The sequence below is a fragment of the Gorilla gorilla genome, chromosome 18 (genome assembly GCF_029281585.2).
Source record: "Gorilla gorilla gorilla isolate KB3781 chromosome 18, NHGRI_mGorGor1-v2.1_pri, whole genome shotgun sequence".
Taxonomy (NCBI): Eukaryota; Metazoa; Chordata; class Mammalia; order Primates; family Hominidae; genus Gorilla; species Gorilla gorilla.
In genome coordinates this window covers 87,814,304-87,841,019 of record NC_073242.2, presented here as the reverse complement: position 1 = coordinate 87,841,019, position 26,716 = coordinate 87,814,304, and the positions used below count along the sequence as shown (strand labels likewise).

The window sequence follows — 26,716 nt, the reverse complement described above, 5'->3', positions numbered from 1 at the left end:
CAGCCTCCTGAGTAACAGGGATTACAGACATGCACCACCACACCCAGCTAATTTTTGTATTTTTAGTAGAGACAAGAGTTTCACCATGTTGGCCAGACTGGTCTTGAACTCCTGACCTCAAATGATCTGCCTGCCTCAGCCTCCCAAAGTACTGGGATTACAGGCATGAGCCACCACGCCTGGCTTCAATAAAGCTATGTTAAAAAAAAAAAATGGCAGACAATTCAAATGTCCTTCAAAGAGTGATGGGGTAAGTAAACTGTGGTACATACATACCATCGAATACTACTCAGCAATAAAACCTGTCTGTGTTGACATATGTAGCTTAGATGAATCTCTTCTAGGGAATTTTACTGAGTTAAAAAAAAAAAAGGCAATCTTAGAAAATTACAGACTGTGTGGTCTATGAACTGAATGTTTGTGTTCATCCCAAACTGATATGTGGAAACCCTAATCCCCAACGTGATAGTATTTGGAGATGTGCCTTTGGGAGGTAATTAGGTAATTAAAGCCCTCGTGATGGGATTAGTACTATTTTTTTTTTTTTTTTGAGACAGAGTCTTACTCTGTCACCCAGGCTGGAATGCAGTGGCACGATCTCGGCTCACTGAAACCTCTGCCTCCTGGGTTCAAGCAATTCTCCTGCCTCAGCCTCCTGAGTAGCTGGATTACAGGCGCATGCCACCACACCCAGCTAATTTGTTTTGTATTTTTAGTAGAGATGGGGTTTCACCATGTTGGTCAGGCTGGTCTTGAACTCCTGACCTCATGATCTACCTGCCTCGGCCTCCCAAAGTGCTGGAATTACAGGCGTGAGCCACCACACCCAGCCGCAGGATTAGTTCACTTATAAGAAGAAACAAGGCCAGGCATGGTGGCTCATGCCTGTAATCCAAGCACTTGGGGAGACTGAGACAGGAGGTTCACTTGAGTCCAGGAGTTTGAGGCCATCCTTGGCAACATAGGAAGACCTTGTCTCTATAAAAAATAAAAAGTTAGCTAGGCATGATGGCACGCGTGCCTGTAGTCTCAACTATTTGGGAGGCTGAAGCGGGAGGACTACTGGAGCCTGGGAGATGGCGACTGCAGTGAGCTGTGATTGCGTCACTGCCCTCCAGCCTGGGCAACAGAGACCGTGTCTCTAAAAATAATAATAATAATGATAAAATAAATAAAAATAAGAGAGAGTTTACTTTCCCTCTCTGCTTTCCACAATGTGAGGACACAGCAGGAAGATGGCCATCTGAAAATTATGAAGATGGTCCTCCCCAGAACTTGACTCTGCTGGCATTCTGACCTGAGTCTTGGCAGCTTCCAGGACGGTGAAAAATAAATCTCTGTTGTTGAAACCACCCAGTCTACGATATTCTCTTATAGCGGCCTGAACTGATTAAGACAGTGTGATTCTATTTTTTTTTTTTTTTGAGACAGAGTCTCACTCTGTCTCCCAGGCTGGAGTGCAGTGGCACGATCTCTGCTCACCGCAACCTCCACCTCCCGGGTTCAAGCGATTCTCCTGCCTCAGGCTCCCGAGTAGCTGGGACTACTGGCATGCACCACCATGCCCAGCTAATTTTTGTATTTTTAATAGAGACAGGACTTCGCCATGTTGGCCAGGCTGGTCTTGAACTCCTGACCTCAAGTGATCAGCCCGCCTTGGCCTCCCAAAGTCCTGGGATTACAGGTGTGAGCCACCGCACTCAACCAGTATGATTCAATTTATATAAACTTTTTGGAGGCCAGGCACGGTGGCTCATGCCTGTAATCCCAGCACTTTGGGAGGCCGAGGTGGGTGGATCACTTGAGGTCAGGAGTTCGAGACCAACCTGGCCAACATGGCAAAACCCCATCTCTACTAAAAACACAAAAATTAGCTGGGAGTGGTGGTGCATGCCTGTAATCCCAGGTACTCGGGAGGCTGAGGCAGGAGAATCACTTGAACCCGGGAGGCGGAGGTTGCAGTGAGCAAAGTTCGTGCCACTGCACCCCAGCCGGGGAAACAGAGTGAGACTCTGTCTCAAAAAAAAAAAAAAGGTGTGATTTGGGTTTCTAAGGATTCCCAGTGTGTCCTCATCGGTGAGGACCTCTGATGCATGGAGAGGTAGGTGCAGTGGAGAGCATATCCACAAAACAGAGATGAGGCTATTGGGATGCTGGAGATTACGTGACAATTTATGAGTGACACACAGCCAAGAACAGAACCGGGACTGGATGCCCATTTCTTCATTCAACAAATATTTACTGAGCACCTACAATCCCTCAAAAACTGTTCTAGAGTCTAAGCCGATGGGGTCGTAACCATGCCCCCAGCTCACTCTCTGGCAGGAAAGACCGTGGCTCCACGTCCCCCACATTACTGATTTAAAAAAACTCCAGTGCTCTGGCCATGGGCGTGAAGGCAAGGACAGAGACCGGGAGGATAATGAGGCCAAATAGCTTTGGCCCACCGCCACTGGGACTGGCAAAGAGGCCAGACCTCCTAATGCTCTTCCTTGGAGGAAGGAGCAGTGTTTGATTTGGTCAAGAGGCCAAGACTAAAAGTAAGAGGATAAACACGAGCTGGCTGGACGCGAGGCTGGCTCAGGGCAGTGCTGCCGGGCTGAGGATTCAGGCAGCTGGTGTTGTCCAAGCTTCACATTTGCGGGAACTACAACTCCCAGCGTGTCCCGCGGCCGCCCGAGCGGGCGTCATGTGATGCATGCTCACGTGTCTCCGCAGCCGGCTCGGGAAAGAATCCCCCAAGGTAGGTGGCCGGAGACAGGCTCTGGAGGGTGGAAGTGTTAGATCCCCGAGGTCTGTGGAGCCCCTCAGTCCCCGCCACCGCGGAAGAGCTCAGACCCTTTCCCTGCAGGCGTCCAGATCCCGTTGTCCTCGCCCCACGCCCGTCCCTCTGTTGCGCCAGCTCTGCCGCGCCTTTACCCAGCCAGAGGGTCTCCACCCAGTCCTAGGCCGGGATCGGGTCCCGGAGCTCCTCCCCAGTTTACCCCACAGTAGCCCACCCTTCTCGCTTCAGGCCTGGGAGTCGCCCCGCCCCGGCCTCCTGGCCCGGGTGCGCCCTGGCTCACCTCACAAAGCCTCACCTCACAGAGCAGCCCACCCTTTCTATCTCAGGGCTCCAACCCCAGGCTGGACTGGGAGCACACTCCAGTTGGGATCTGAGGGGCCTACATCGCTGGCCTGAGCGTGTGGGCATCAGGCTTCTATTCTGGCTCTGCCAGCTACCCACTGTGACCTTAGTCTAACCTCTCCCTCCTGGGCCTGTTTTCCTATCTGTCCTGAAGCTCCATTCCATGAGTAAGCGTGAGAGCCGCTCAGTTTCCTCCAGCTCTGCTGAAGCCAGCACAGAAGTAGCCCAAACTCTTCCCTCTGCTGACAGCAAATTTTAGGCAAAGTCTTGAGAAAGAAGAAATTGGGTCCAGAAAGGGAAGTGAGGAGAATCAGATCCCAGACCTTTGGGGAGAAGGAGCAACCGCCTCTGGCACAGCCCATCAGGGAGAAAGAGCAGGTAAGGTGCAACAATGAGCTGAGTAATTTGCCAGTGAGCAGTGGGGGTGCCGAGAGATCTTAACCAAGGCAGAGAATCTGCAAGAGGTGGGACCCTCAGCTTCTGAGTTCCATGAGGACCCCAGCCTGCACTCTCATGTGGGTGGCAGGAGAGTCTGGAAGATAGTGCAGGACTCGGGCAGGGGTGCCCAAGGGAAACATTTTGGTTGGAGAGTCAGGAAGCCACACCAAGCCTTGTGACCTTGGACGAATCACTCTGTAGACCTCTGTCTCTGTGACGTGAGCAGCGGGGAGGAGATGGTCACAGCTCTGGCAGTGGTCACTTTGCAGGGTTCTTTCTCTAGCTACACTGGAAGCCTGGGAGTCCCAAGACTCTGCCTTCGCTGCTCACTGCTTTGATTTTGCTGAGTTGCTGGTTGGGTGACAGGATGTGTAAGAGGATGTGTAAGCCCTGTGACATCTGACAGATCTTTCTGGGTTTCGAGCCAGCAGAGAAATGTTTCCTCTGGTGCCATGTCCCTTGGTTCCATGCTTGATGACAGATGGCTGAGAGCACATGAACTTTCACCCTTTCCCTCTCATGAGTGGATGGTCCCCAGCTTTGTCCATCATCAGGAGGAGTGATGGGAAGTAGCCCAAGGGGTCTTGTTAGTCATTTTAAACCCCCAGTGGGCTGAAGGCATCAGAGAGGGTGGCCCAATGGTTAGGGCAGTCATTATGGCTGAATATGCTCAGTTCCCTTTTTTTCCCTCTGGGCTATAAAGACTGAACCTGGCCGGGGGCTGTGGCTCACGCCTGTAATCCCAGCACTTTGGGAGGCCAAGGCAGCAGGATTGCTTGAGGCCAGGAGTTCAAGACCAGCCTGGGCAACATAGTGAGACCTCCTCATCTCTACAAAAAAGTTAAACACGACAGGCGTAGGGGGCTTGCCACGTGGGAGAAGTCACATGGGAGGAGAGTTGAGAATTGGCCTGAATTTTGAAAGGCCAATTTTGTTCCCCACAGGAACAAAAAATTTAAAAAATTGGCCAGGCTTGGTGGCTCACGCCTGTAATCCTAGCACTTTGGGAGGCCAAGGGGGATCACAAGGTCAGGAGTTCAAGACCAGCCTGGCCAACATGGCAAAACCCCATCTCTACTAAAAATAGAAAAATTAGCCAGGCATGGTGGCGGGCACCTGTAATCCCAGCTACTCGGGAGGCTGAGGCAGGAAAATCTCTTGAACCCAGGAGGCAGAGGTTGCAGTGAGCTGAGATCGTGCCATTGCACTCCAGCCTGGGTGACAAAGCAAGACTCCGTCTCAAAAAAAAAAAAAAAAATTAAAAAGTTAGCTGGCTGTGGTGGCACACACCTGTAGTCCCAGGTACTCGGGAAGTTGAGGTGGGAGGATTGCTTGAGCCTGGTAGATTGAGGCTGCAGTGAGCTCTGATTGCGCCACTGCACTCCAGCCTGGGCAACAGAGTGATACCCTGTCTCTAAATAAATAAAGACTAAACCAGGGAGGGAGTAGAGATTAAAATGGAGTTTTGTATGAGTACCGTGAAATCGGGACTCAGGAATGAGGAGACTCTAGGAGCAGGAGTCTTTGGCGGATTTCGCCAGCCTGGGTGGTAACCAGCTAATAGCAGCCTCTGGGGAAGACTGCCCTGGCTCCTCCCTGCCCCCTTAGTTCCTGCCCTTGAAATCTGGCCTTCTTCCTGCTCTTTCTCCCATTAGCTATCCCACGGCCTCTGTGCCCATTGTTACCTGGCCAATAGCACCAGGCTGTGGTTTGAGTTTTGTTTGTTTGTTTGTTTTGAGACAGAGTCTCACTCTGTCGCCCAGACTGGAGTGCAGTGGCGTGATCTGGGCTCACTGCAACCTCTGTCTCCTGATTTCGGGCGATTCTCCTGCCTCAGCCTCCTGCACAGCTGGGATTACAGGGGTGCGCCACCACACCTGGCTAATTTTTGTATTTTTAGTAGAGATGGGGTTTCACCATGTTGGCCAGGCTGGTCTCAAACTCCTGACCCCAGGTGATCTGCCCACCTCGACCTCTCAAAGTGCTGGAATTACAGATGTGAGCCACCACACCCGGCCCAGGCTCTGGTTTTGATCAGTGTTCTGCTCTCTGCTTGCTTAGGGCTGGAGAGTCTCAGGCATGGTGGTGGTGGGCAACATGGGAAGGGGCATCTGCAGAAATAACAGCAGCAGTGACCATTTATTGAGTCTTAAACCCTTACTGATATTAACACACGACCCACAGGAACATATGATGTAAAGGCCTAAAGGGGCGAAGTGACTTGCCCGGGGTCACACAGATAGGCAGCGGAGGAGTCAGCATTCTGATGGCAGAACCTACTCGGAGACCCAGATCACAGCCCTATCCAGGGCTGCTCTTTATCTTGGGGTGGACTTGATGCTTTAGGACCATCATTTCTCTGCGGGTCTCAGGCTACGAGCTGAACCTTGAGAACACTGAAGGTCCTTTTTCAGGGCTGGGCTCCTCAGAGCCTCTCGAGATTCTTGGAAGAAAAAAAAACTGCATCTCAACTGTGTTTATCCAGAGAGCAAAGAGAATCAGTCAGGTGATAAGCCTGTTATCTGAGTTCTGCCATACCCAAGGTACCATCTTGGACCCAGGAGTGGGGCAGATACAAACAGATGGATGCCCTGTGGTCAGACAGGCCTGGGTTTGAATCCCAGCTCCACCACTGACCGCCGTATGACTGAGGGGAGAGTGGTTATCCCCTCTGGGATTCAGCTTCCTCTTTGGTAAAATGGTGACTGTCATGTCTACCTTTTAGGGCTGCATTGAGGATTGAATGAGAAAGCATTCCGTAGCTGCAGCAATAGTGGTTTATAGTGACAAACAGCACTGCATGTTTGGCACTGATCATTGTAATCTAGCCCAGGAAAGCAAGCCTAGTGGCCAGTGAGATGCTAGCACATGAGAGAGTACTGAGAAGAAACCAGCTAGAGTGGTTCTGGGCCCCTACATGGCTCCAAGAAGAGCTCAGTGAGTGACCCAGGAAATGGGGAAGAAATAGGACCTAAAAGGGTGGCGGCAAAGGAGTTGGGAGCATTCCAAGCATGGGATGAATCATTGTTTTCCTGAAGACGCAAACATGACAGGCATGGGGGCTTGTCACATGAGAGAAGAGTCGAGAATTGGCCTGAATTTCGAAGGGCCTCGAAAGCCACAGAATTCAGACTCCGGGCCACCGGGAGGCGTGCTGGACTGTAATATGTTGAATCTCAGTTCTTGGTGAGGGGTCCTTTTGGGACCCTGTGGGGTGGAAACAGGCTGGGAAGCCAGACAGATCTGGATCCAAATCCTGCTATGCAACTTGCTAATATATGACCCTGGGTCAGTGATGGGATCTCTCCGAACCTTTTGACCACAAGACCGTCCTAAGGATTGAATGAGATAAAGTATATCCATGACACACCTGCCCGATGCGGGGCCTCTATCTAGTGCTGATGTGTTAGTACCCATTTTATGTTGACATCGAACTGGTCCAATGAGTCTGTATGCCTGAAGCAAGCATGATTTGCACCTGATCTGTTTCTGTGTCTGTCTCCCCATACTCTGGCACCCAGTGCACTGTCTGCACAGAGGCATACCTGGGTTTGGACCCTACCCATGTGATCTTGGGAAAGTTATTACACCTTTTTGTTCCCCAGTTCCCCCATCTTAGGATAACAGTAGTGCCTGCCTTTGTCCCATCTAGGTTGAGAAGAGTCCTAAGCTAACAGCCCCAAACAGGTGGGTGTTGCTCAGCTCCCTGGGGCATGTGGTTGTAAGGCAGAACCCACAGACCTTGCAGGAAGAAGGCTCTTGGGGCCATGGCCCAGGTCAGCATCAACAATGACTACAGCGAGTGGGACTTGAGCACGGATGCCGGGGAGCGGGCTCGGCTGCTGCAGAGTCCCTGTGTGGACACAGCCCCCAAGAGTGAGTGGGAAGCCTCTCCTGGGGGTCCGGACAGAGGCACCACTTCCACACTTGGGGCCATCTTCATCGTCGTCAACGCGTGCCTGGGTGCAGGGTTACTCAACTTCCCAGCAGCCTTCAGCACTGCAGGGGGCGTGGCAGCAGGCATCGCACTGCAGATGGTGAGTGCACTGGCCGGGAGGGCAGAGGTGCAGTTCAGCTGGGCACTTTGCCTCAAAAGGGAGGCTTCGGGTCAGGGATGGCCAGTAAGTGATACACGCACTGCTCTCCCCTCCCTCACACATGGCAGACATGACTAATCTATTCTAGTATTCTTTCCTCTGACCCAAATGAGGCTTCAGAAGCCTTCCAACAATCAGAGAAATTTGAACATCAATTACATCTCTAATTTTTTAGGTGTAACATTGATTTTGTGGTATGTTTAAAAAGAGGGCCCTTATCTTTTAGAACTACATAGTGAAATATTTATTGATGAAATGGTATGATAGCTTATATTGGCTTCACAGTAAATGCGGAGTGGGAGGGAAGGGGAATGATGAAACAAGTTGGCCATGCATTGATCATTTTTGAAGCTGAGTGATGGATACATGTCAGTTCTTTTTACTATTCTCTTTACTTTTTTTTTTGAGATGGAGTCTTGCTTTGTCACCCAGGCTGGAGTGCAGTGGCCCGATCTCGGCTTACTGCAGCCTCTGCCTCCCAGTTTCAAGTGATTCTCCTGCCTCAGCCTCCCAAGTCGCTGGCATTACAGGCACCCACCACCATGCCCAGCTAATTTTTGTATTTTTAGTAGAGACGGGGTTTTACCATGTTGGCCAGGCTGGTCTCAAACTCCTGACTTCAAGTGATCCTCCTGCCTCAGCCTCCCAAAGTGCTGGGATTACAGGCATGAGCCATCGCATCCAGCCTATTCTCTTTACTTTTGTATGTTTGCAATTTTTCAAAAAACTTTTTGTTTTTAAAGAAAATCTCAACTCGGCATCCTCTAGCAGTCTCTTAAAGTTGCCTTTGTGAGATTTGCCAAGCTTGCTTTGGGCACTGGCCCAGTAAATGCTAGGCGAGCCCAGGGTGCCCTCTGCTGCCAGGCCTTTCCCACAAGCTCTTGTTCTGCCTCTGCCTGCAGGGTATGCTGGTTTTCATCATCAGTGGCCTTGTCATCCTGGCCTACTGCTCCCAGGCCAGCAATGAGAGGACCTACCAGGAGGTGGTATGGGCTGTGTGTGGCAAGCTGACAGGTGTGCTATGTGAGGTGGCCATCGCTGTCTACACCTTTGGCACCTGCATTGCCTTCCTAATCATCATTGGCGACCAGCAGGACAAGAGTGAGCTTCTCCCTCAGTCTCTACCCCATCTCTTCTTATCAGCCCCAGGGATCGTGGGGTGGAGGGAAAAGGCACTGAACACCTCTCCAGGACTTACCTGGGCCCAGCATTCATCTGGGAATCCTCCCTCCAGGCAGAGGGAGGTCCTGGGGCCCAGCAGAGCAGGAGGGCCACACCCCATGATGGCCTGGCTTGACATTCCCTCCTTCCTCCCTGTGCAGTTATAGCTGTGATGGCGAAAGAGCCGGAGGGGGCCAGCGGCCCTTGGTACACAGACCGCAAGTTCACCATCAGCCTCACTGCCTTCCTCTTCATCCTGCCCCTCTCCATCCCCAGGGAGATTGGTTTCCAGAAATATGCCAGGTTTGGAGGCCCCAGCCTGGGTCAGACAGAAGCTATGATCCTGGGCAGCTGTAGACCCAAGGGCTCCTGGGGAACCCTGCTCCTCCATGCCACCTCACCTTGGGGAGCAAGAGTAGGCAAGGCAGGGCAGACCGGGGCTTGCAGGGTTTCAGATAAGACCATCCTTTTCTGTCTCTCTCATAGAAAAAGATGCATCCGTGAGAGATTCAGTTCTAAATGTCCTTTTGCATCCATGAGTAGTTCAGTTCTAAGTGTCCTTGTCAAAGAAGGAACAGGTGGTATCTGGGTGGTGAAGGCAGCCTCCTGGCTTTCCCTGGGAGGAATTTGGGTCTTTGAGACTGTCAGCCTACCAGCATCTTACCTGCAGCTTGGCATGAAGGAAGGAGACTGGTTTCCTGTCTCAGTGTCTGAAAGGCTGTGGGATTCTAGGCTTCCCCGTCTGTAAGTGCAGGGGCCATGCTCCGCTCTCTCCAAGGCTCCCATAAATGTTGACACAAAAGTGTCTGTACTCTCAACCCTCTTACCTCTGGCATCTCTTAGTTCTCAAAGGCCAGGCTCAGAGGATGGTCTCCCACAGCCCCTGCCCAGGCTGGGCTGCTCTGATTCAAGTCCCAGGTGTGCTTTGGAGCTCTGCTTTCTGCATCATCTCTGAGCCACGGAGCTGAACCAGCACTTCCCGATGGCCAGGGATGCTGATCGGGTCCCCTGTTGGCTGTCCAGCTCCTTCCTAGCTGTGGCAGGTTTCTCTGAAACTACTTCTCAGGCATTTCCTGAGTCTGCTTGGCATAGTCCACGGTTCATTCAGTGGACACTTGTGGTTGCTAGAGCTGAAGGTGGATGTCCCTAGGGGTGGAATCAGATAAGAGGCAGCTGGGGATGAGGACACTTAGTCTCTCCTTCCCGGCAGCTTCCTGAGCGTCGTGGGTACCTGGTACGTCACAGCCATCGTTATCATCAAGTACATCTGGCCAGATAAAGAGATGACCCCAGGGAACATCCTGACCAGGTGAGGGTGAGGGCCCTAGGAGACATGGGGAAGAAGCCACCACTTGGGCCCCAGCAGGTGCTGGGTCAGGAACCAGAAGGCCACACAGGTGCTCTTCTCAAGGCTCATGAGCTCATCAGGGCTGACTTGGTCATTGTAGGAAGGAGGAAAGAGCCCCTGATCTGATGTTACTGGAAGGAAGAGCAAGAATCAGAGACAGGAGGCACTTTGCCACCTACATCCAACAGATGAGCCAGTGTGAGGCTAGGCCTTGGGTTGTGGAGGAACCTGAGGGTGGAATCCCAGGGTGGAATTGCCTGTGTTTCCAGCATCTGCTTATCTGTAATTTCTGTATCTTTGAGGGTGAATTTATTATTAAAAAAAAAAGGGGGGGGGGGGGCAGACGCAATGGCTCACGCCTGTAATCCCAGCACTTTGGGAGGCTGAGGCAGGCAGATCACAAGGTCAGGAGATCGAGACCATCCTGGCTAACACGGTGAAACCCCGTCTCTACTTTAAAAATACAAAAAAATTAGCTGGGTGTGGTGGCAGGTGCCTGTAGTAGCAGCTACTCGGGAGGCTGAGGCAGGAGAATGGCACGAACCTGGGAGGCAGAAGTTGCAGTGAGCTGAGATCGCGCCACTGCACTCCAGCCTGGGTGACAGAGCAAGACTCCATCTCAATAAAATACAAAACAAAACAAAACAAAGAAAACAATTTCCTTCTTTTGAAAGGAACAAACCAGTAAAGCAAAAGCCCCAGTCCCGGAGCCAGGAATTCTGGATTTTGGCCCCAGGGGGGCTTTTCTGAACCTCCAGGCCCATCCCAGAGGGCCCTGGGACATAAGGATGCCTCTTCTCCCTGTTCCCAGACTTCTGTGGGTTGAAGCTATAGAATGCCAGTTGCTGGAGACCATGGTGGGCTGACCGGAGAGTGAGGGCGTGGGGTGGGTTGGTGGCTCTGAGGGGTTCCCAGGTGGCAGCACCATGTGTGTTTGTTCACAGGCCGGCTTCCTGGATGGCTGTGTTCAATGCCATGCCCACCATCTGCTTCGGATTTCAGGTGCCAGTGCCAGTTGCAAGGTCCCTGCTGTCCCCTTAGATCACCCCACCCTGGGATGGAACCCAGGAAGGAGGAGGAACCCAGGCAGAATGGAGGAAATCCTGGGGGGAAGGATGGAACAGGGGCCTCAGGACTTGCCCCATGTCCCTGGGGTCTTTGTTCCCAAGGTACCTTCCTCTGGAAACTGGGGTTGAGGTCATTTCCCCACCATGACCGTGCCCTTCACCTGGACAGTGCCACGTCAGCAGTGTGCCCGTCTTCAACAGCATGCAGCAGCCTGAAGTGAAGACCTGGGGTGGAGTGGTGACAGCTGCCATGGTCATAGCCCTCGCTGTCTACATGGGGACAGGTGAGTGCTCCCCACCCAAGACCTGGGACTAGAGTGCTCTCATTTCCACAGGAGTCCCTAGGTCCTGGGGCCTAGCTTTCCTGGGGACAGCCCTGCATTCCCAGCATGACTTGTACAGGCATTGGCTTGAACTTGGCCTGCCTGGAGCCTCCTCCTGCCAAGATGAGAGTGGTGTATTCATCCATTCATTCACCAGTTCTAAGTTGGTGCCTAGGAAGTGCCAGGAACGGTTCTCAGCATGGGGGATGCCATGGAGAGAGACAGAGCTGGTCTTGCCCTCATGGAGTTGACATTCTTGTTGGAGAGACAGTCATGCAGGAGTAACTGGGGAATCAGTAAGGAATTCCAGATGGTGGCGAGCATCCTGATGACAGTGAAATAGGGAAGGTGTGTTTTGTTTTATTCTATTTTATTTTGTTTTGAGAAAGGGTCTCAGAAACTGTTGCCCAGGCTGGAGTGCAGTGGCATGATGATAGCTCACTGCAACCTCAACCTGCTGAGGTCAAGTGATCCTCCTGCCTCAGCCTCCAGAGTAGCTGGGACTACAGCCATGTGCCATTGTTCCCAGCTAATTTTTTTTTTTTTTTTTTTTTCTGGCAGAGACAAGGTCTCACTATGTTGCCTAGCCTGGTCTTGAATTCCTGGGCTCAAGCAATTCTCCTGCCTCGGCCTCCCAAAGTGCTGGGGTTACAGGCTTGAGCCACCAACCCAGCCTAAAATGGGGAAGGTATGAATGGGACTGGATGGGTGGCTTTGGGAGTGGTTCACAGAAGGTTCTTCTCAGAGGAGGCCCAAATGATGAGAAAGAGCCAGAAGAGGAGGAGCTGGGGAAGAAGGGTTCTAGGCAGAGGAACCACAAAACACCAAATCACTGAGGCAGGGCCAGGAAGAAAGTCTGTGTGGCTGGAGTGGTGTGTGATGGGGGCAGGTGAAGGCAGTGAGGCCAGACAGGCACAGGCAGCCAGATCCTGTTGGGCCTCGAGGGCTGCTGGGAGTCAGAGAGGAAGTGTTTTAAGCAGGGGGGTGGTTCGGGGAAAGGTGGCTCTGCCTGCAGTGTGGAGAGTGGTTGGGGTGAGGGAGCAAGTCTAGGAGACCCTGGAAGAAGGATCCCCTGAGTTCTTTCCACGGATAGACCATAGGAGCTGCCTGGGCCAATACTGTTCTAGCCTCTGAATACACAGCCAGGAACAAGAGAGGCAAACAGCCAAATCCCTATTCTCCTGGGGCTCATGTTCTGGCTGGGGAGACAGAAAATAAGCCTGTAAAAATTAATTATTATTATTATTATTGTTATTATTTTTATTTTTATTATTGTTTACTTAAAGACCAGTGTGATAGTACAGTTAAAAAAAAATTAGAAAGCGATGAGGCCAGTCACAGTGGCTCACACCTATAATCTCAGCTATGGGAGGCCAAGGTGGGAGGTTCTCTTGAGCCCAGGAGTTCAAGACAGGCTGGGCAACATGGTGAAACTCCATCTCTACAAAAAATTAAAAAATTAGCCAGGTTATGGTAACATGCACCTGTGGACCCAGCTACTTGGGAGGCTGAGGTGGGAGGATCGCTTGGCCTGTGAGATCAAGGCTGTAGAGACCCATGATCATGCCGTTACACTCCAAACTGGGCAACAGAGTGAGACCCTGTCTCTAAAAAAGAGGGAAATGAGTGTTAGGGGACAGGCACAGTGGATCATGCCTGTAATCCCAACACTTTGAAAAGCTGAGATGGGAGAACCGCTTGAGGCCAGGAGTTCAAGACCAGCCTCGGCAACATAGTGAGACTCATCTCTACAAAAATTAAAGAATTAGCCGGGCATCGGCCAGGCATGGTGGCTCATGCCTATAATCCCAGCACTTTGAGAGGCCAAGGTGGGTGAATCACTTGAGGCCAGGAGTTCGAGACCAGCCTGGCCAACATGGCAAAACCCTGTCTCTATCAAAATTACAAAAATTAGCCGGGTGTGGTGGTGGCGCCTGTAATCCCAGCTACTCGGGAGGCTAAGGCATGAGAATCGCTTGAACCTGGGAGGCCGAGGTTGCAGTGAGCCAAGATCGCGCCGCTGTACTCCAGCCTGGGGGAGAGAGTGAGACTCTGTCTTCAAAAAAAAAAATTAGCCAGGCATGGTGGCATGTGCCTGTAGTCCCAGCGACTTGGGAGGCCAAGTCAGGAGGAACTTGAGTCTAAGAATTCAAGACTACAGTGGAACTGTGATTGTACCACTTCACTCCAGCCCGAGTGACACAGCAAGATCCTGTCTTTAAAAAAAAAAACAAAAACGGCCAGGCACCGTGGCTCACGCCTGTGATCCCAGCACTTTGGGAGGCCCAGGCAGGCAGATCACATGAGGTCAGGAGTTCGAGACCAGCCCAACCAACATGGCGAAACCCCATCTTACTAAAAATACAAAAATTAGGGCTGGGCATGGTGGCTCACACCTGTAATCCCAGTACTTCCCGAGGCAGGCGGATCACGAGGTCAGGAGTTCGAGACCAGCCTGGCCAACATAGTGAAATCTCGTTTCTACTAAAAATACAAAAATTAGTCAGGCGTGGTGGCCGGCGCCTGTAATGCCAGCTACTCGGGAGCCTGTGGCAGGAGAATCACTTAAAACCAGAAGGCAGAGGTGGCAGTAAGCTGAAATCGCACCACTGCATTCCAGCCTGGGTGAAAGAGCAAAACTCCATCTCAAAAAAAAAAAAAAATTAGCCAGGTGTGGCGGCAGGTGACTGTAATCCCAGCTGCTTAGGAGGCTGAGGCATGAGAACCCAGGAGACCAAGATCATGCCATTGTACTCCAGCCTGGGCATGACAGAGCGCGACTCCATCTCAAAAAAAAAAAAAAAAAAAAAAAAAATTAGCCGGGCATGGTGTAATCCCAGCTACTCAGGAGGCTGAGGCAGGAGAATCACTTGAACCTGGGAAGTGGAGGCTGCACTGAGCTGAGATCGTGCCACTGCGTGCCAGCCTGGGCAACAAGAGTGAAACTCCATCTCAAAAAAATAAAAAAGAAGAAGGCTGGGTGTAGTGGCTCACACTCTGGGAGGGTGAGGTAGGAGGATTACTTGAGCCCAGGAGTTCAAGACCAGACTGGGAAACATAGCAAGACCCCATCTCTACAAGAAAATTAGCTGGGTGTGGTGGCATCTGCCTGTAGTCCTAGCTACCTGGGAGGCTCAGGTGGGAGAATCGCTTGAGCCGAGGAGGTCAAGGCTGCAGTGAGCCATGATCACACTACTGCTCTCTAGTCTGGGTAACAGAGCAAGACTCTGTCTCAAAAAAGAAAAGAAAAATAAGACAGCGTGATGTGAGAGAGTGCCTGGGGTGGGGGTCATTGTAGATGGACTGGCAGGAAGCATTCTCTGAGGAAGGACATCTAAACTGAGACCCGAATGATAAGGAGATGGCATCTGAAGGTCTGCCAGACAGAACAGTCAGTGCCAAGGCACTGAGGTGGGAATGTGCTGGGCAAGTTCAGGCTCAGAAAGCTGGGGGCTGGAGGGCTTCCAGCAATGGGGGATCTGAGAAGTCAGGGAGGGAGGCATCTGATCGGAGCCCCATCTCCCACTCTGAGCCTCAGTCTAAGTGTCCAGAGCTGCTGCTGCAGCCTCCAGGCTGATGTTGCTCCTAGGAGGAGTGGACAGTCCACCCCACTACCCTCCCAGGGTTGCCCTGACCCAGTTGTCCCTGCCCACAGGCATCTGTGGCTTCCTGACCTTTGGAGCTGCTGTGGATCCTGACGTGCTCCTGTCCTATCCCTCGGAGGACATGGCTGTGGCCGTTGCCCGAGCCTTCATCATCCTGAGCGTGCTCACCTCCTACCCTATCCTGCACTTCTGTGGGCGGTGAGCCCCCTTCCACTCCCCAGGGCCCCTCCTAGCCCCTGTGAGCGCTTCCAACATGGTCCTTTGGCCTTGTGTGGACCCCGTCCTGTAGAAGGAGAAACTGAAGCCTGTAGAAAAGAGTCAGTGCCTAGGATGGGTCCCTACATATCCCAGGCCAGGTCTCAGAAGCGCCCTTTGTCCTGGGGTCACCAGAACATTCCGTGAGTCCTGTAAGAATCTCTATCCATGGCATGGCACGGTGGCTCACGTCTCTAAACCCAGCACTTTGGGAGGCTGAGGCAGAAGGATCGCTTGAGCCTGGGAGTTCAAGACCACCTGGGCAACCTAGTGAGACCCCGTCTCTACACAAAATAAAATAAATAGCCAGGTGTGGTGGGATGCACCTGTGGTCCCAGCTACTCAGCCACTTGGGAGGCTGAGGCAGAAGGATGGCTGGAGCCCAGGAGTTCAAGGCTGCAGTGAGCCAAGATTGCACCACTGCACTCCAGCCTGGGTGAGAGAGCCAGACCCTGTCTCAAAAAAAAAAAAAAACAAAAGAATCTCTATCCAGATCCTTTCCTGAGCTTTCACATGGACACCCTCCCCTTTGGATGCCCCAGACAGTTCCTTTTAAGGAAAAAACAATATCAGTTTCCATGTGATGTAAAGCAAAGTGCTAAGCTCTCCACATTCACCGTCTCTAGTCCCTGTGGTAAACAGAGTGCTGGTGGCCCATTTTACAGAAGAGGAAACTGAGGCTCAGGAATGGGGCTTTCCCCGCAGTCTACCCAGTTAGGGGTCTGGCTCCTGTGAGCTAGAGGTGGGGAGCTGCTAGCGGCAGGGGCACCTCTAAGCCCTTCTCCATGTGGGCAGGGCGGTGGTGGAAGGCCTGTGGCTGCGCTACCAGGGGATGCCAGTGGAGGAGGACGTGGGGCGGGAGCGGCGGCGGCGAGTGCTGCAGACGCTGGTCTGGTTCCTGCTCACCCTGCTGCTGGCGCTCTTCATCCCTGACATCGGCAAGGTGATCTCAGTCATTGGAGGCCTGGCCGCCTGCTTCATCTTCGTCTTCCCAGGTGCGGACCCCTGGCGCCCCATCTCACAGCCCCACAGCACAGACTCCCAGGGCCTGCCTAGCCTCAGCTCCCTACTTGCTCAAAACATGCAGGAGAGAGTAACCGCCAGCACTAATTGATCACCTGCCTCGCCTCTGTACTAGCCCCTATCCAAGCATTACCTCCTGGAAAGAAGGTATAGTTGTGATCTCCAGTTTACTGATGGCACGTGGGGCTCAGAAAGGGTCACAGACTTGCCTAGAGCTTAACAAACTCAACTAGTAACAAACCTTTTCCATCCCACGCTGTCTGGGTCCAGAGTCTATTCTTTTAACCATTCATTCAGGTGTCTGCTGCTCCTTGACTATGAGGGATCTATCTGGCTGGTTCAGCCCATTACAGCCCAGAGGGCAGTGGGGTCTGGGGTGGCACCCTGACACAGACATCAGGGAACCTGGGTTCCAGACACAGATCTACCGCCAGATCCCTGGAGAACTGTCCTGTCTGCCCAGCCATGAGTTCCACCCTTTTCCAGCTCGTCTCTATCCAGGAAGCCACCCTCAAAGCCCCAGCTACTTTGCTTGGAGCAGGGGAGCCAGAACTGCTCGAAAGTGTACTAGGAAGACCCCTGGGGTTGGGCCACCACTGAGTCACCATTGAGTGCTGTCCCTTTAGCTATGAGTCTAGCATGCTGCCCAAGGGGTCTTGTCAGATGCCAGCCTGTCATGGGAGAGCAGATGCCAGACGACCCCAGCAGGATGTGGCGTGGGGGCAGAGATGGAATTTCTAGAAGAGTAAACATGGGCCTTTCTCCATCCAGCACTGCTTCTTGGGAAAGGGGGTGGCTAGGAGGGAGGGAGCCCTCTCCCCTCACAAATGCTCAGGGCCACTTCTTCTCTTTCAGGGCTGTGCCTCATTCAAGCCAAACTCTCTGAGATGGAAGAGGTCAAACCAGCCAGGTAAAGCAGGGCCCAGCCCTTGATCCTCTCAGGGAGGTGGTGGATTGGAACGTGGCTTTGTGGGGGCCTTAAAACAGATAGGAGTCAGAGGCTTGTGTACTTAGAAATCATGGGTTTTTGTTTTGTTTTTTTTTGAGACAGAGTCTCGCTGTGTCGCCCAGCCTAGAGTGCAGTGGCACGATCTCAGCTCACTGCAAGCTCTGCCTCCTGGGTTCACACCATTCTCCTGCCTCAGCCTCCTGAGTAGCTAGGACTACAGATGCCTGCCACCACACCCAGCTAATTTTTGTATTTTTAGTAGAGACGAGGTTTCACCATGTTGGCCAGGCCAGTCTCAAACTCCTGACCTTAGGTGATCCTCCTTCTTTGGCCTCCCAAAGTGCTGGCATTACAGGTGTGAGCCACCACACCCAGCCAGGTTGTTTTTTTTTTTTTTTTAATACTTTTAAAAATTGGGTAGTGTGCTAGTTGTTAACAATTTAAACATTAATAAAGGGCTTAATAGAAAAAGATGGAAGTCCCTCTTCCCCCACAGCCCACTCGCCCCCACATCCTTTCTGAGATAGCTCCATGTTACCAGTATGGTCTGTGTCCTCAACCACTTCTGTACATGTGTGCGTGTCTGTGTACACATAGCTATGCAGATGTATGCACAGATGCAGGGCTCTTGTTTTGTTTTGTGAAAAGTGGTTTCAGCCAGGTGCATTGGCTCACGCCTGTAATCCCAGCACTCTGGGAGGCCAAGGCAGGTGGATCACCTGAGGTCAGGAGTTTGAGACCAGGGTGGCCAATGTGGTAAAACCCCGTCTCTACTAAAAATACAAAAAATTACCTGGGCATGGTGGTGGCCACCTGTAATCCCAGCTACTTGGGAGGCTGAGGCAGGAGAATCGCTTGAACCTGGGAGGCGGAGGTTGCAGTGAGCCGAGATCGCACCATTGCACTCTAGCCTGGCCATGGAGCGAAACTCTATCTCAAAAAAAAAAAAATGGCTTTAGGTTCAGGTTTAGCTTTCCTGGTCTAGTCCCCTTGTTCCAGTTTCTAGTGAGGTCTCCACCCCTTACAGTCCCATGTCACGTTCAAACAGCTTTTCTTAAAGCTCTTACCCCACCTTTCTCAGCCTACACCCCCACTGCCTCAGACCCAGACCCTGCCTCCTCAGCTTCTATGATTTGTCCCACACTCTCTGTAATGATCCCCTGCTCTTCAGCAGGACCTGGCTCCTGGGCTCCTCTCAGCCCTTTCTGGCTATCAGCTTTTTCCAGCCTCCTCTTCCATATCTCTCCACTGACCAATGTCAGTCCACAGCAATCTGCATTTTCTGGACTTAAAATTAGTATTGTATAGACAGCAGTTAATTCTCTTGCCTTCCCAATGCTTTCTTTTTTTCCCTCTTGTCTAGGTGGTGAGCTCAGGGAGCCCCCCAACCCCCAGTCTAGTAGTGGAACAGTAGTTACTAATTGAAGTAACTGACATGCTTTTTTTTTTTTTTTTTTTTGAGACGGAGTTCGGAGTTTTGCTCTTTTTGCCCAGGCTGGAGTGCAATGGTGCGATCTCGGCTCACCAACCTCTGCCTCCTAGGTTCAAGTGATTTTCCTGCCTTGGACTCCTGAGTAGCTGAGATTACAGGCACACGCCACCACGCTTGGCTAATTTTGTATTTTTACTTTTATTTTTATTTTTAATTTTGAGATGGAGTCTTGCCCTGTCGCCCAGGCTGGAATGCAGTGGCATGATCTTGGCTCACTGCAACCTCGGCCTCCCAGGTTCAAGTGATTCTCCTTCCTCAGCCTCCTGAGTACCTGGAACTACAGGCATGCGCCACCACGCCCAGCTAATTTTTTTTTTGTATTTTTAGTAGACACGGGGTTTCACCATATTGGTCAGCTGGTCTTGAACTCCTAACCTCATGATCCGCCTGCCTTGGCCTCCCAAGGTGCTGGGATTTCAGATGTGAGCCACCATGCCCAGCTTAATTTTGTATTTTTAGTAGAGATGGGGTTTCACCATGTTGGCCGGGCTGGTCTTGAACTCCTGACCTCAGGTGATCCACCTGCCTCAGCCTCCCAAAGTGCTGATATTACAGATGTGAGCCACCACACCTGGCCACTGACGTTCGTTTTTACCATCAAAAATATTTAAAGGCCTTAGGAGGAGTATCGCCCCCCAAAATCATTTGAAGACAGATCTCAGGTCCCATTTGTTTATTTTGTTCAGATAGTTTTTTTAAAACCTCTGGACAGCTCGAAGTCCAGAAAAAAAAAAAAAAAAGATTTGTTTTGATCTTCAAAGGCCATATGCAAAAACAAGGACTGAGTTCCCCCCAACACTTTTTCTTTACAAGACGGGGTCTCACTGTGTTGCCCAGGCTGGCCTTGCACTCCTGAACTCAAGCGATCCTCCTGCCTCAGCCTCCCAAAGTGCTGGGATTACAAGCCTGAGCCACAGCATCTGGTCTGCCACTTGCTTTTTTTCACTTAACATCAGCATAAGATCTGCTGCTTTTTTAAAATTTTTATTTATTTATTTATTTATTTATATTTATTTATTTATTTTTTTTTTTTGTAGCCCAGAGGTCCTTTATTTTATTTTATTTTTTTTTTAACACCTATTATGCCATGAATTCATAGGGAATAGGTTCCAGCAGCTCAGGCTCCTTCCCATTGGTTCTCACAAAGTGTGCTTCTCTGGGTGGAGCAGGCTGGCGCTTTAGTTGAACCCAGGTACCTTTCTCTTTGGCTTCTTTCTTTTTCTGATCATTTTCCTTCACACGTTTCAGGAAGCTATCTCCGCTCTTACAGTGCTTAATGTGCTCAATACGCACATTAATTGTCTTGGCAAGAATCTTGCCCTTAACTTGTTTGTTTACAACAATGCCAACAGCATGCTGGGTAACATTGTAGACTCTTCCAGTTTTACCATGGTAACACTTGTGGGGCATTCCTTTTTGAACAGTACCCATTCCCTTGATGTCTACAATATCACCTTTCTTATAGATTCGCATATATGTGGCCAAAGGAACAACTCCGTGTTTTCTAAAAGGCCTAGAGAACATATATTGGGTGCCTCTCCTCTTTCCCTTTGTGTTCGTCATTTTGGCGAATTACTGGAAGATGGTGGTTCCGGCCGAAAGGAACTATTTATTTATTTTTTTAAGAAAAAGATTGAATGACGGAGTCTTGGAAGACAAAAAAATTAAAAATAAAAAAAAAAAAATTTGTCCAGGCCCTGTGGCTCGCACCTGTAATCCCAGCACGCTGGGAGGCCGAGGCGGGTGGATCACTTGAGGTCAGGAGTTCAAAACCAGCCTGACCAACATGGTGAAACCACGTCTCTACTAAAATTACAAAATTAGCCATGCATGGTGGTACATGCCTGCAATCCCTGCTACTTGGGAGGCTGAGGCAGGAGAATCACTTGAACCCAGGAGGCGGAGGTTGCAGTGAGCTGAGGTCATGCCATTGCACTCCAGCCTGGATGACAAGAGTGAAACTCCGTCTCAAAAAAAAAAAAAAAAAGCTTTTAGAGACAGGGTCTTGCTCTGTCACCCAGGCTGGAGTGCAGTGGTGCAGTCATAGCTCACTGCAGCCTCAACCCCTGGGCTCAATGATCCTCCCACCTCAGCCTCCCAAGTAGCTGCGACTGTAGGCATGCACCACTATACCCAGCTACTTATTTTATTTTTTGTAGAGGCAGCGTTCTTTTTTGTTTTGTTTTGTTTTGTTTTTGAGATGGAGTCTTGCTTTGTTGCTCAGGCTGGAGTGCTGGAGTGCAGTGGCGCGATCTCGGCTCACTGCAACCTCTGGCTCCCGGGCTCAAGCAATTCTTCTGCCTCAGCCTCCTGGGTTGCTGGGATTACAGGCGCCCACCACCACGCCTGGCTAATTTTTTGTATTTTTAGTAGATACAGGGTTTCACCATGTTGGCCAGGCTAGTCTCGAACTTCTGACCTGAAGTGATCTGCCCGCCTCGGCCTCCCAGAGTGCTGGGATTACAGGCGTGAGCCACCGAGCCCAGCCAGGACAGTGTTTTACTTTGTTGCCCAGGCCCGTCTTGAACTCCTTGGCCTCATGCGATCTCCTGCATCAGCCTCCCAAAGTGCTGAAATTACAGGTGTGAGCCACCACACCTGGCCATGCTTTTTCATTTTTTAAATGGCTGCAGAATATTCTCTTGTATGAAACTGTCCTGAATGTGATATTCTTATACTTCTTGGCACACATGTTCAAGGATTTGGGTAGGATCAGTTCTTAGATGGAAACTGTGAAGTCACAAGCCGTGTTCATTTTACTTTGGCACATGGGTTCATATCATCCTCCAAAAAGGCAGTGCTAGTTAAGAGTCCCAGCAGCAGTGAATGGGAGTCCCCTTTTCCTCACACCCCTGCCTGCACTGGATATTACAGGCTTTCTAAGTTTTGCTAGACAGATGGATGAAAAACACATTGTTTTCATGTACACATTTCCCTGAATAGTAGAAAGCTTGAGAACAGGTGCCTGCTTTTATAAACTTGTTACATAAAAGGGCCAGGCATGGTTGCTCACGCCTGTAATCTCAGCGGGCAGGTCACATGAGGTCAGGAGTTCGAGACCAGCCTGGCCGACATGAAGAAACCATGTCTCTACTAAAAATACAAAAATTAGCCAGGCGTGGTGCCTGGCACGTCACATGGAATGAAAAAAGCACGTCACATGGAATGTGGTCTATTTCATTAAAAAAAGGAAACAAAAAGCAGACATCTGCAAATGTATGTACCAATTAACAGCAACAGGGATAAAACGGAATTGAAATAAAGGGTGATTTCCGGCCGGGTGTGGTGGCTCACGCCTGTAATCCCAGCTACTCGGGAGGCTGAGGCAGGAGAATCACTTGAACCCAGGAGGTGGACATTGCAGTAAGCCGAGATTGCACCACTGCACTCTAGCCTGGGTAACACAGCGAGACTCCGTCTCAACAACAACAAAAACTTATTACATAACAATACTTGTTCATTATAAAAAACGTTAAAAATACAAACATGTCGGCTGGGCACAGTGGCTCACGCCTGTAACCCCAGCACTTTGGGAGGCCAAGATGGGCAGATCACCCGAGGTCAGGAGTTCGAAACCAGCCTGACCAACATGGTGAAACCCCATCTCTACTAAAAATACAAAATTAGCCAGGCATGGTGGCACCTGCCTGTAATCCCAGCTACTTGGGAGACTGAGGCAGAAGAATTGCTTGAACCCAGGAGGCGGAGGTTGCAGTGAGCCGAGATCACACCATTACACTCCAGCCTGGGCAACAAGAGGGAAACTCTGTCTCAAAAAAAAAAAAAAAAAAAAAAAAAAGTCATACAAACATGTCTAAGAAAGAAAAAAAATCGGCCAGGCACAGTGACTCACGCCTGTAATCCCAGCACTTTGGGAGGCCAAGAAAGGCAGATCACCTCAGGTCAGGAGTTCAAGACCAGCCTGGCCAACATGGCAAAACCCCGTCTTTACTAAAAATACAAAAATTACCTGGTTGTGGTGGCGCATGCCTGTAGTCCTAGCTCGGGAGGCTGAGGCAGGAGAATTGTTTGAACCCCGGAGGCAGAGGTTGCAGTAAGTGGAGATCGCACCACTGCACTCCAGCCTGGGTGACAGCAAAACTCCGTCTCAAAAAAAGAAAAAGAAGAAGAATAAAAAAAACACCCTTTATTTCTTTTTTTTGTCTTTTTTTTTTTTTTTTTTTTTTTGAGATGGAGTTTCACTTGTTGCCCAGGCTGAAGTGCAATGGCGCGATCTCTGCTCACTGCAACAACCTCCGCCTCCCAGGTTCAAGCGATTCTCCTGCCTCAGCCTCCTGAGTAGCTGGGATTACAGGCACCCACCACCACACCCAGCTAATTTTTTGGGTTTGTTGTTGTTGTTTTGAGATGGAATCTCGCTCTGTCACCCAGGCTGGAGTGCAGTGGCATGATCTCGGCTCACTGCAACCTCCCGGGATCAAACGATTCTTGTGCCTCAACCTCCAGGGTATCTGGGATTACAGGTGCGCACCACCATGCCCGGCTAATTTTTGTATTTTTGGTAGAGACGGGGTTTCACCATGTTGGCTAGGCTGATCTCGATCTCCTGACCTCAGGTGATCCGCCCACCTTGGCCTCCCAAAGTTCTGGGATTACAGGCGTGAGCCACCATACCCAGCCATTTTTTGTATTTTTTTAGTAGAGACGGGGTTTCACCACATTGGCCAGGCTGGTCTCAAACTCCTGACCTCAGGTGATCCACCTGCCTTGGCCTCCCAAAGTGCTGGGATTATAGACATGAGCCACCACACCCAGCCTAATTTTTCTATTTTTAGTAGAGATGGAGTTTCGCCATCTTGCCCAGGCTGGTCTCGAACTCCTGACCTCAGGTGATCTGCCCGCCTTGGCCTCCCAAAGTGCTGGGATTACAGGCGTGAGCCACCACACCCGGCCGGAAATCACCCTTTATTTCAATTCCGTTTTATCCCTGTTGCTGTTAATTGGTACATACATTTGCAGATGTGTGCTTTTTTTTCCTTTTTTTAATGAAATAGACCACATTCCATGTGATGTGCTTTTTTCTGAATATCTTTCCATCAGGATGCCTACATTTGAATCGTGGCATGATGTGAACAATCAGTTACTCCCATTAGATCTTGGTCTTCTTACCTATGGACTAGGGACAATACACCTGGCCCCACATTACCTTCCTATTGAAGTCTTTGGGAAGTAGGAAGTGCTCTACCAACAGGAGAAGTGCGATAATTACAGTAATTAACAGTTATATATATTGAAGTCTGCAGTCATGGGATGGGATGACTGATCAGACCTCTCTCACCCTCTGTTCTACAGCTGGTGGGTGCTGGTCAGCTACGGAGTCCTCTTGGTCACCCTGGGAGCCTTCATCTTCGGCCAGACCACAGCCAACGCCATCTTTGTGGATCTCTTGGCATAACCACTGCCTCCCAGGGAACACAAGGCCTTTGCCATTGGTCGCAGGAACCCATCTCTTAGAGCTATGGGGCCATTCTTAGTCCACGATCATTCCAGCTGGTGGGATGACATCCGGACATCCTCTTCCAGGGACTGGGGCAAACTCAGGACCCACACCTCTGGACAGCTCAAATCCAGTCCCCTTCCTGCTCCCCAGTCCTGGCAGTGCCGTGGATGGCGGCAGGAAGTCTCACATCATAGAGGACCCTTCCTCCTCTCCCAGTTCTCAACTTCTCCATGCCTGGAATCCATGGGTGAAGAGAGTCGGTAGATCTCATAAGAAAGAATCCAGTCTGACTTCCCTCTGGAGAATAACTATGGACAGAAGGCCACCATCCTCCACAGAGCACCCTGTCCTGAGTAGGGGTTGTGCTCATTACCCCAGGCCAGTGGTAGCTTCCTCAGGAGCCTGGCCACTTCCAAAGGTAGCACTGAAGTCATGCAAATGCACAGTCAGGTAGATTCAGACCTTGTCTACACCTTCCTGGGCAACCCCCACCATGAACCTGTCAGCCTCTTTCCCATAGCTAATGGACATTTCCCAGGCCTTGAGGGGCCCCACCCTGTCTCTTTCATCAAACCTGATGGTCCAGGCTGGGCATCCCTCTCCTCCTCCATCCCCAGACATCACCAGGTCTAATGTTTACAAACGGTGCCAGCCCGGCTCTGAAGCCAAGGGCCATCCCGTGCCACGGTGCTGTGAGTATTCCTCCGTTAGCTTTCCCCATAAGGTTGGGGGTATCTGCTTTTGTGTCTGAGACGGGCCCCTCTTTTCAGAGGCCGCAGGGTGGGTGATGGAGAAGGCTGAGAACCTTTCAGACCCTCTGTGTGGGCTGGGCTGGTCAGAATCAGGGTGTACCTCCCCGACACCTTCTTTTTCAGTGATGTTTTCTCTTCTCCCTGCCTTTCCTCTGCCTCCTCCCCCGCCAGCCCTAGCGTGACTACCCAGAGACAAAAAAAAAGGCAGGGCTGGGCGCAGTGGCTCACGCCTGTAATCCCAGCACTTTGGGAGGCCAAGGTGGGCAGATGACTTGAGGAGTTCGAGACCAGCCTGGCCAACACAGCGAAACCCCATCTCTACTAAAAATACAAAAAATTAACCGGGCATGGTGGCGGGCACCTGTAGTCCCAGCTACTTGGGAGGCTGAGGCAGCAGAACTGCTTAAACCCAGGAGGCAGAGACTGCAATGAGCTGAGATTGTGCCATTGCACTCCAGCTTGGGCACCAAGAGAGAAACTTCATCTCAAAAAAACAAAAACAAACAAAAAGGCAGCTGGGTTGTCACAGATGGGCAGCATTTGAGCCTGCCACACTGGCCTGGAAGTTTCCCTTCCAGTCTGGATTTTGTCTGCTCCTTCCTTCCCCCTCACCCCGTTACCTCTTCACCTCCCATCCCATTTCACTGTGTAGCTCAGTCTCTCCCACGCACATAATTGGGGACAGTGGGGGCTCTCTTACCAGCCTCCTCAGCAACGCACGTCCATCAGGCCTGGCCTCAGTGGCCAGCCACATTGATGTCACACTGGAATTGTTACCCCAGACAGGGCAAAGAGATAGGCTATGTCCCCACCTCCCACCCCACTCCCCACTATATTCCCATTTTGACCACCTCAGCCCCTCAGCTGCCCCCTCTCACTTTGGCCAGTCCCAGGCACCAATCAGACTTCCTCCTCCACCTGGAGCCCCTAGCATTTCCTTGTCCCCTCTTCCCCAAAACCTCTGTACAGGGTATGAGAGGGACCCCCTGCCCAGCCGCCCACCACTCAAGGCAGTCTGATCTAAGAAGCAGAAGCTGGTTGGAGGCTGGCTGGGCTTCTGTCCAGTCCCCAGATGGATAAACTGCCTTTTCTCACATCCCCTCTTGGTGCCTGATCTTCTCTGCCCCTGGGGCCAGACCCACTGTGCTGTTTTCTGTCAGTCTGTGGCACAGCACCAAGCTCTGCCAGCACCAGTCCCTGACAGGGCTAGGAGGACAGCCTGGTCAGCAGGGCTGCAGTCCCCCAGTGCCATGTTTCGGGGGTCAAGGGATGTAAGTGGAGTCATTGCACAGAGACAGACCAGTCAGGAGAAGGAGCTGGAATCTGGCCTCTTGTCCTAACCTCAGGAGCCCCTCCCATCCTCTCCCCACCCTCCCTATCGGGGTACTTCACTGTTTCTTTTCTACTTGTGTATACCGGGAAAGGGAAGATGGTTAATAAAAGGGATTTGTGCTGCTGAGCTGTGTCCCCTGTGTCTGGTCCTGGGGACAGAGTCCGGGCCACTGCCAGGAGGAAGAAGGGCTGGGGTAGGAGGTGTAGATGGCATGTCGCTGTCTCTGACCCCTATCTCCAGAATGGCACCGCCATGCTCCCTCTACCAAGCAGGGACCTGCAAGTG

At 51.2% G+C, this 26,716-nt stretch overlaps 2 protein-coding genes across 3 annotated transcripts; one reads left to right on the top strand and one right to left on the bottom strand.

The window, feature by feature from the left end:
* The first annotated feature begins 2,639 nt into the window (after nt 1-2,639).
* SLC38A7 (solute carrier family 38 member 7) lies at nt 2,640-26,557 on the top strand. Of its 2 annotated transcripts, XM_055366781.2 has the most exons (12): nt 2,640-2,743; nt 3,282-3,505; nt 7,218-7,602; nt 8,565-8,763; nt 8,985-9,126; nt 10,034-10,132; nt 11,116-11,173; nt 11,408-11,522; nt 15,217-15,364; nt 16,217-16,416; nt 17,300-17,354; nt 24,199-26,557. In XM_055366781.2, the coding sequence occupies exons 3-12, from the start codon at nt 7,333-7,335 to the stop codon at nt 24,299-24,301; spliced, it is 1,389 nt and encodes a 462-aa protein (XP_055222756.1). In that variant the 5' UTR covers nt 2,640-2,743; nt 3,282-3,505; nt 7,218-7,332; the 3' UTR covers nt 24,302-26,557. The 2 variants fall into 2 exon arrangements, with proteins under 2 accessions (XP_055222756.1, XP_063556331.1); XM_063700261.1 differs by lacking the exon at nt 2,640-2,743 and having other exon boundaries at nt 2,755-3,505.
* Nucleotides 19,945-20,484, bottom strand: LOC129527811 (large ribosomal subunit protein eL21-like). The gene has a single exon (XM_055366783.2). It carries the CDS (start codon nt 20,446-20,448, stop codon nt 19,966-19,968), a length of 483 nt encoding a protein of 160 aa, XP_055222758.2. The 5' UTR covers nt 20,449-20,484; the 3' UTR covers nt 19,945-19,965.
* Nucleotides 26,558-26,716: the final 159 nt, after the last annotated feature.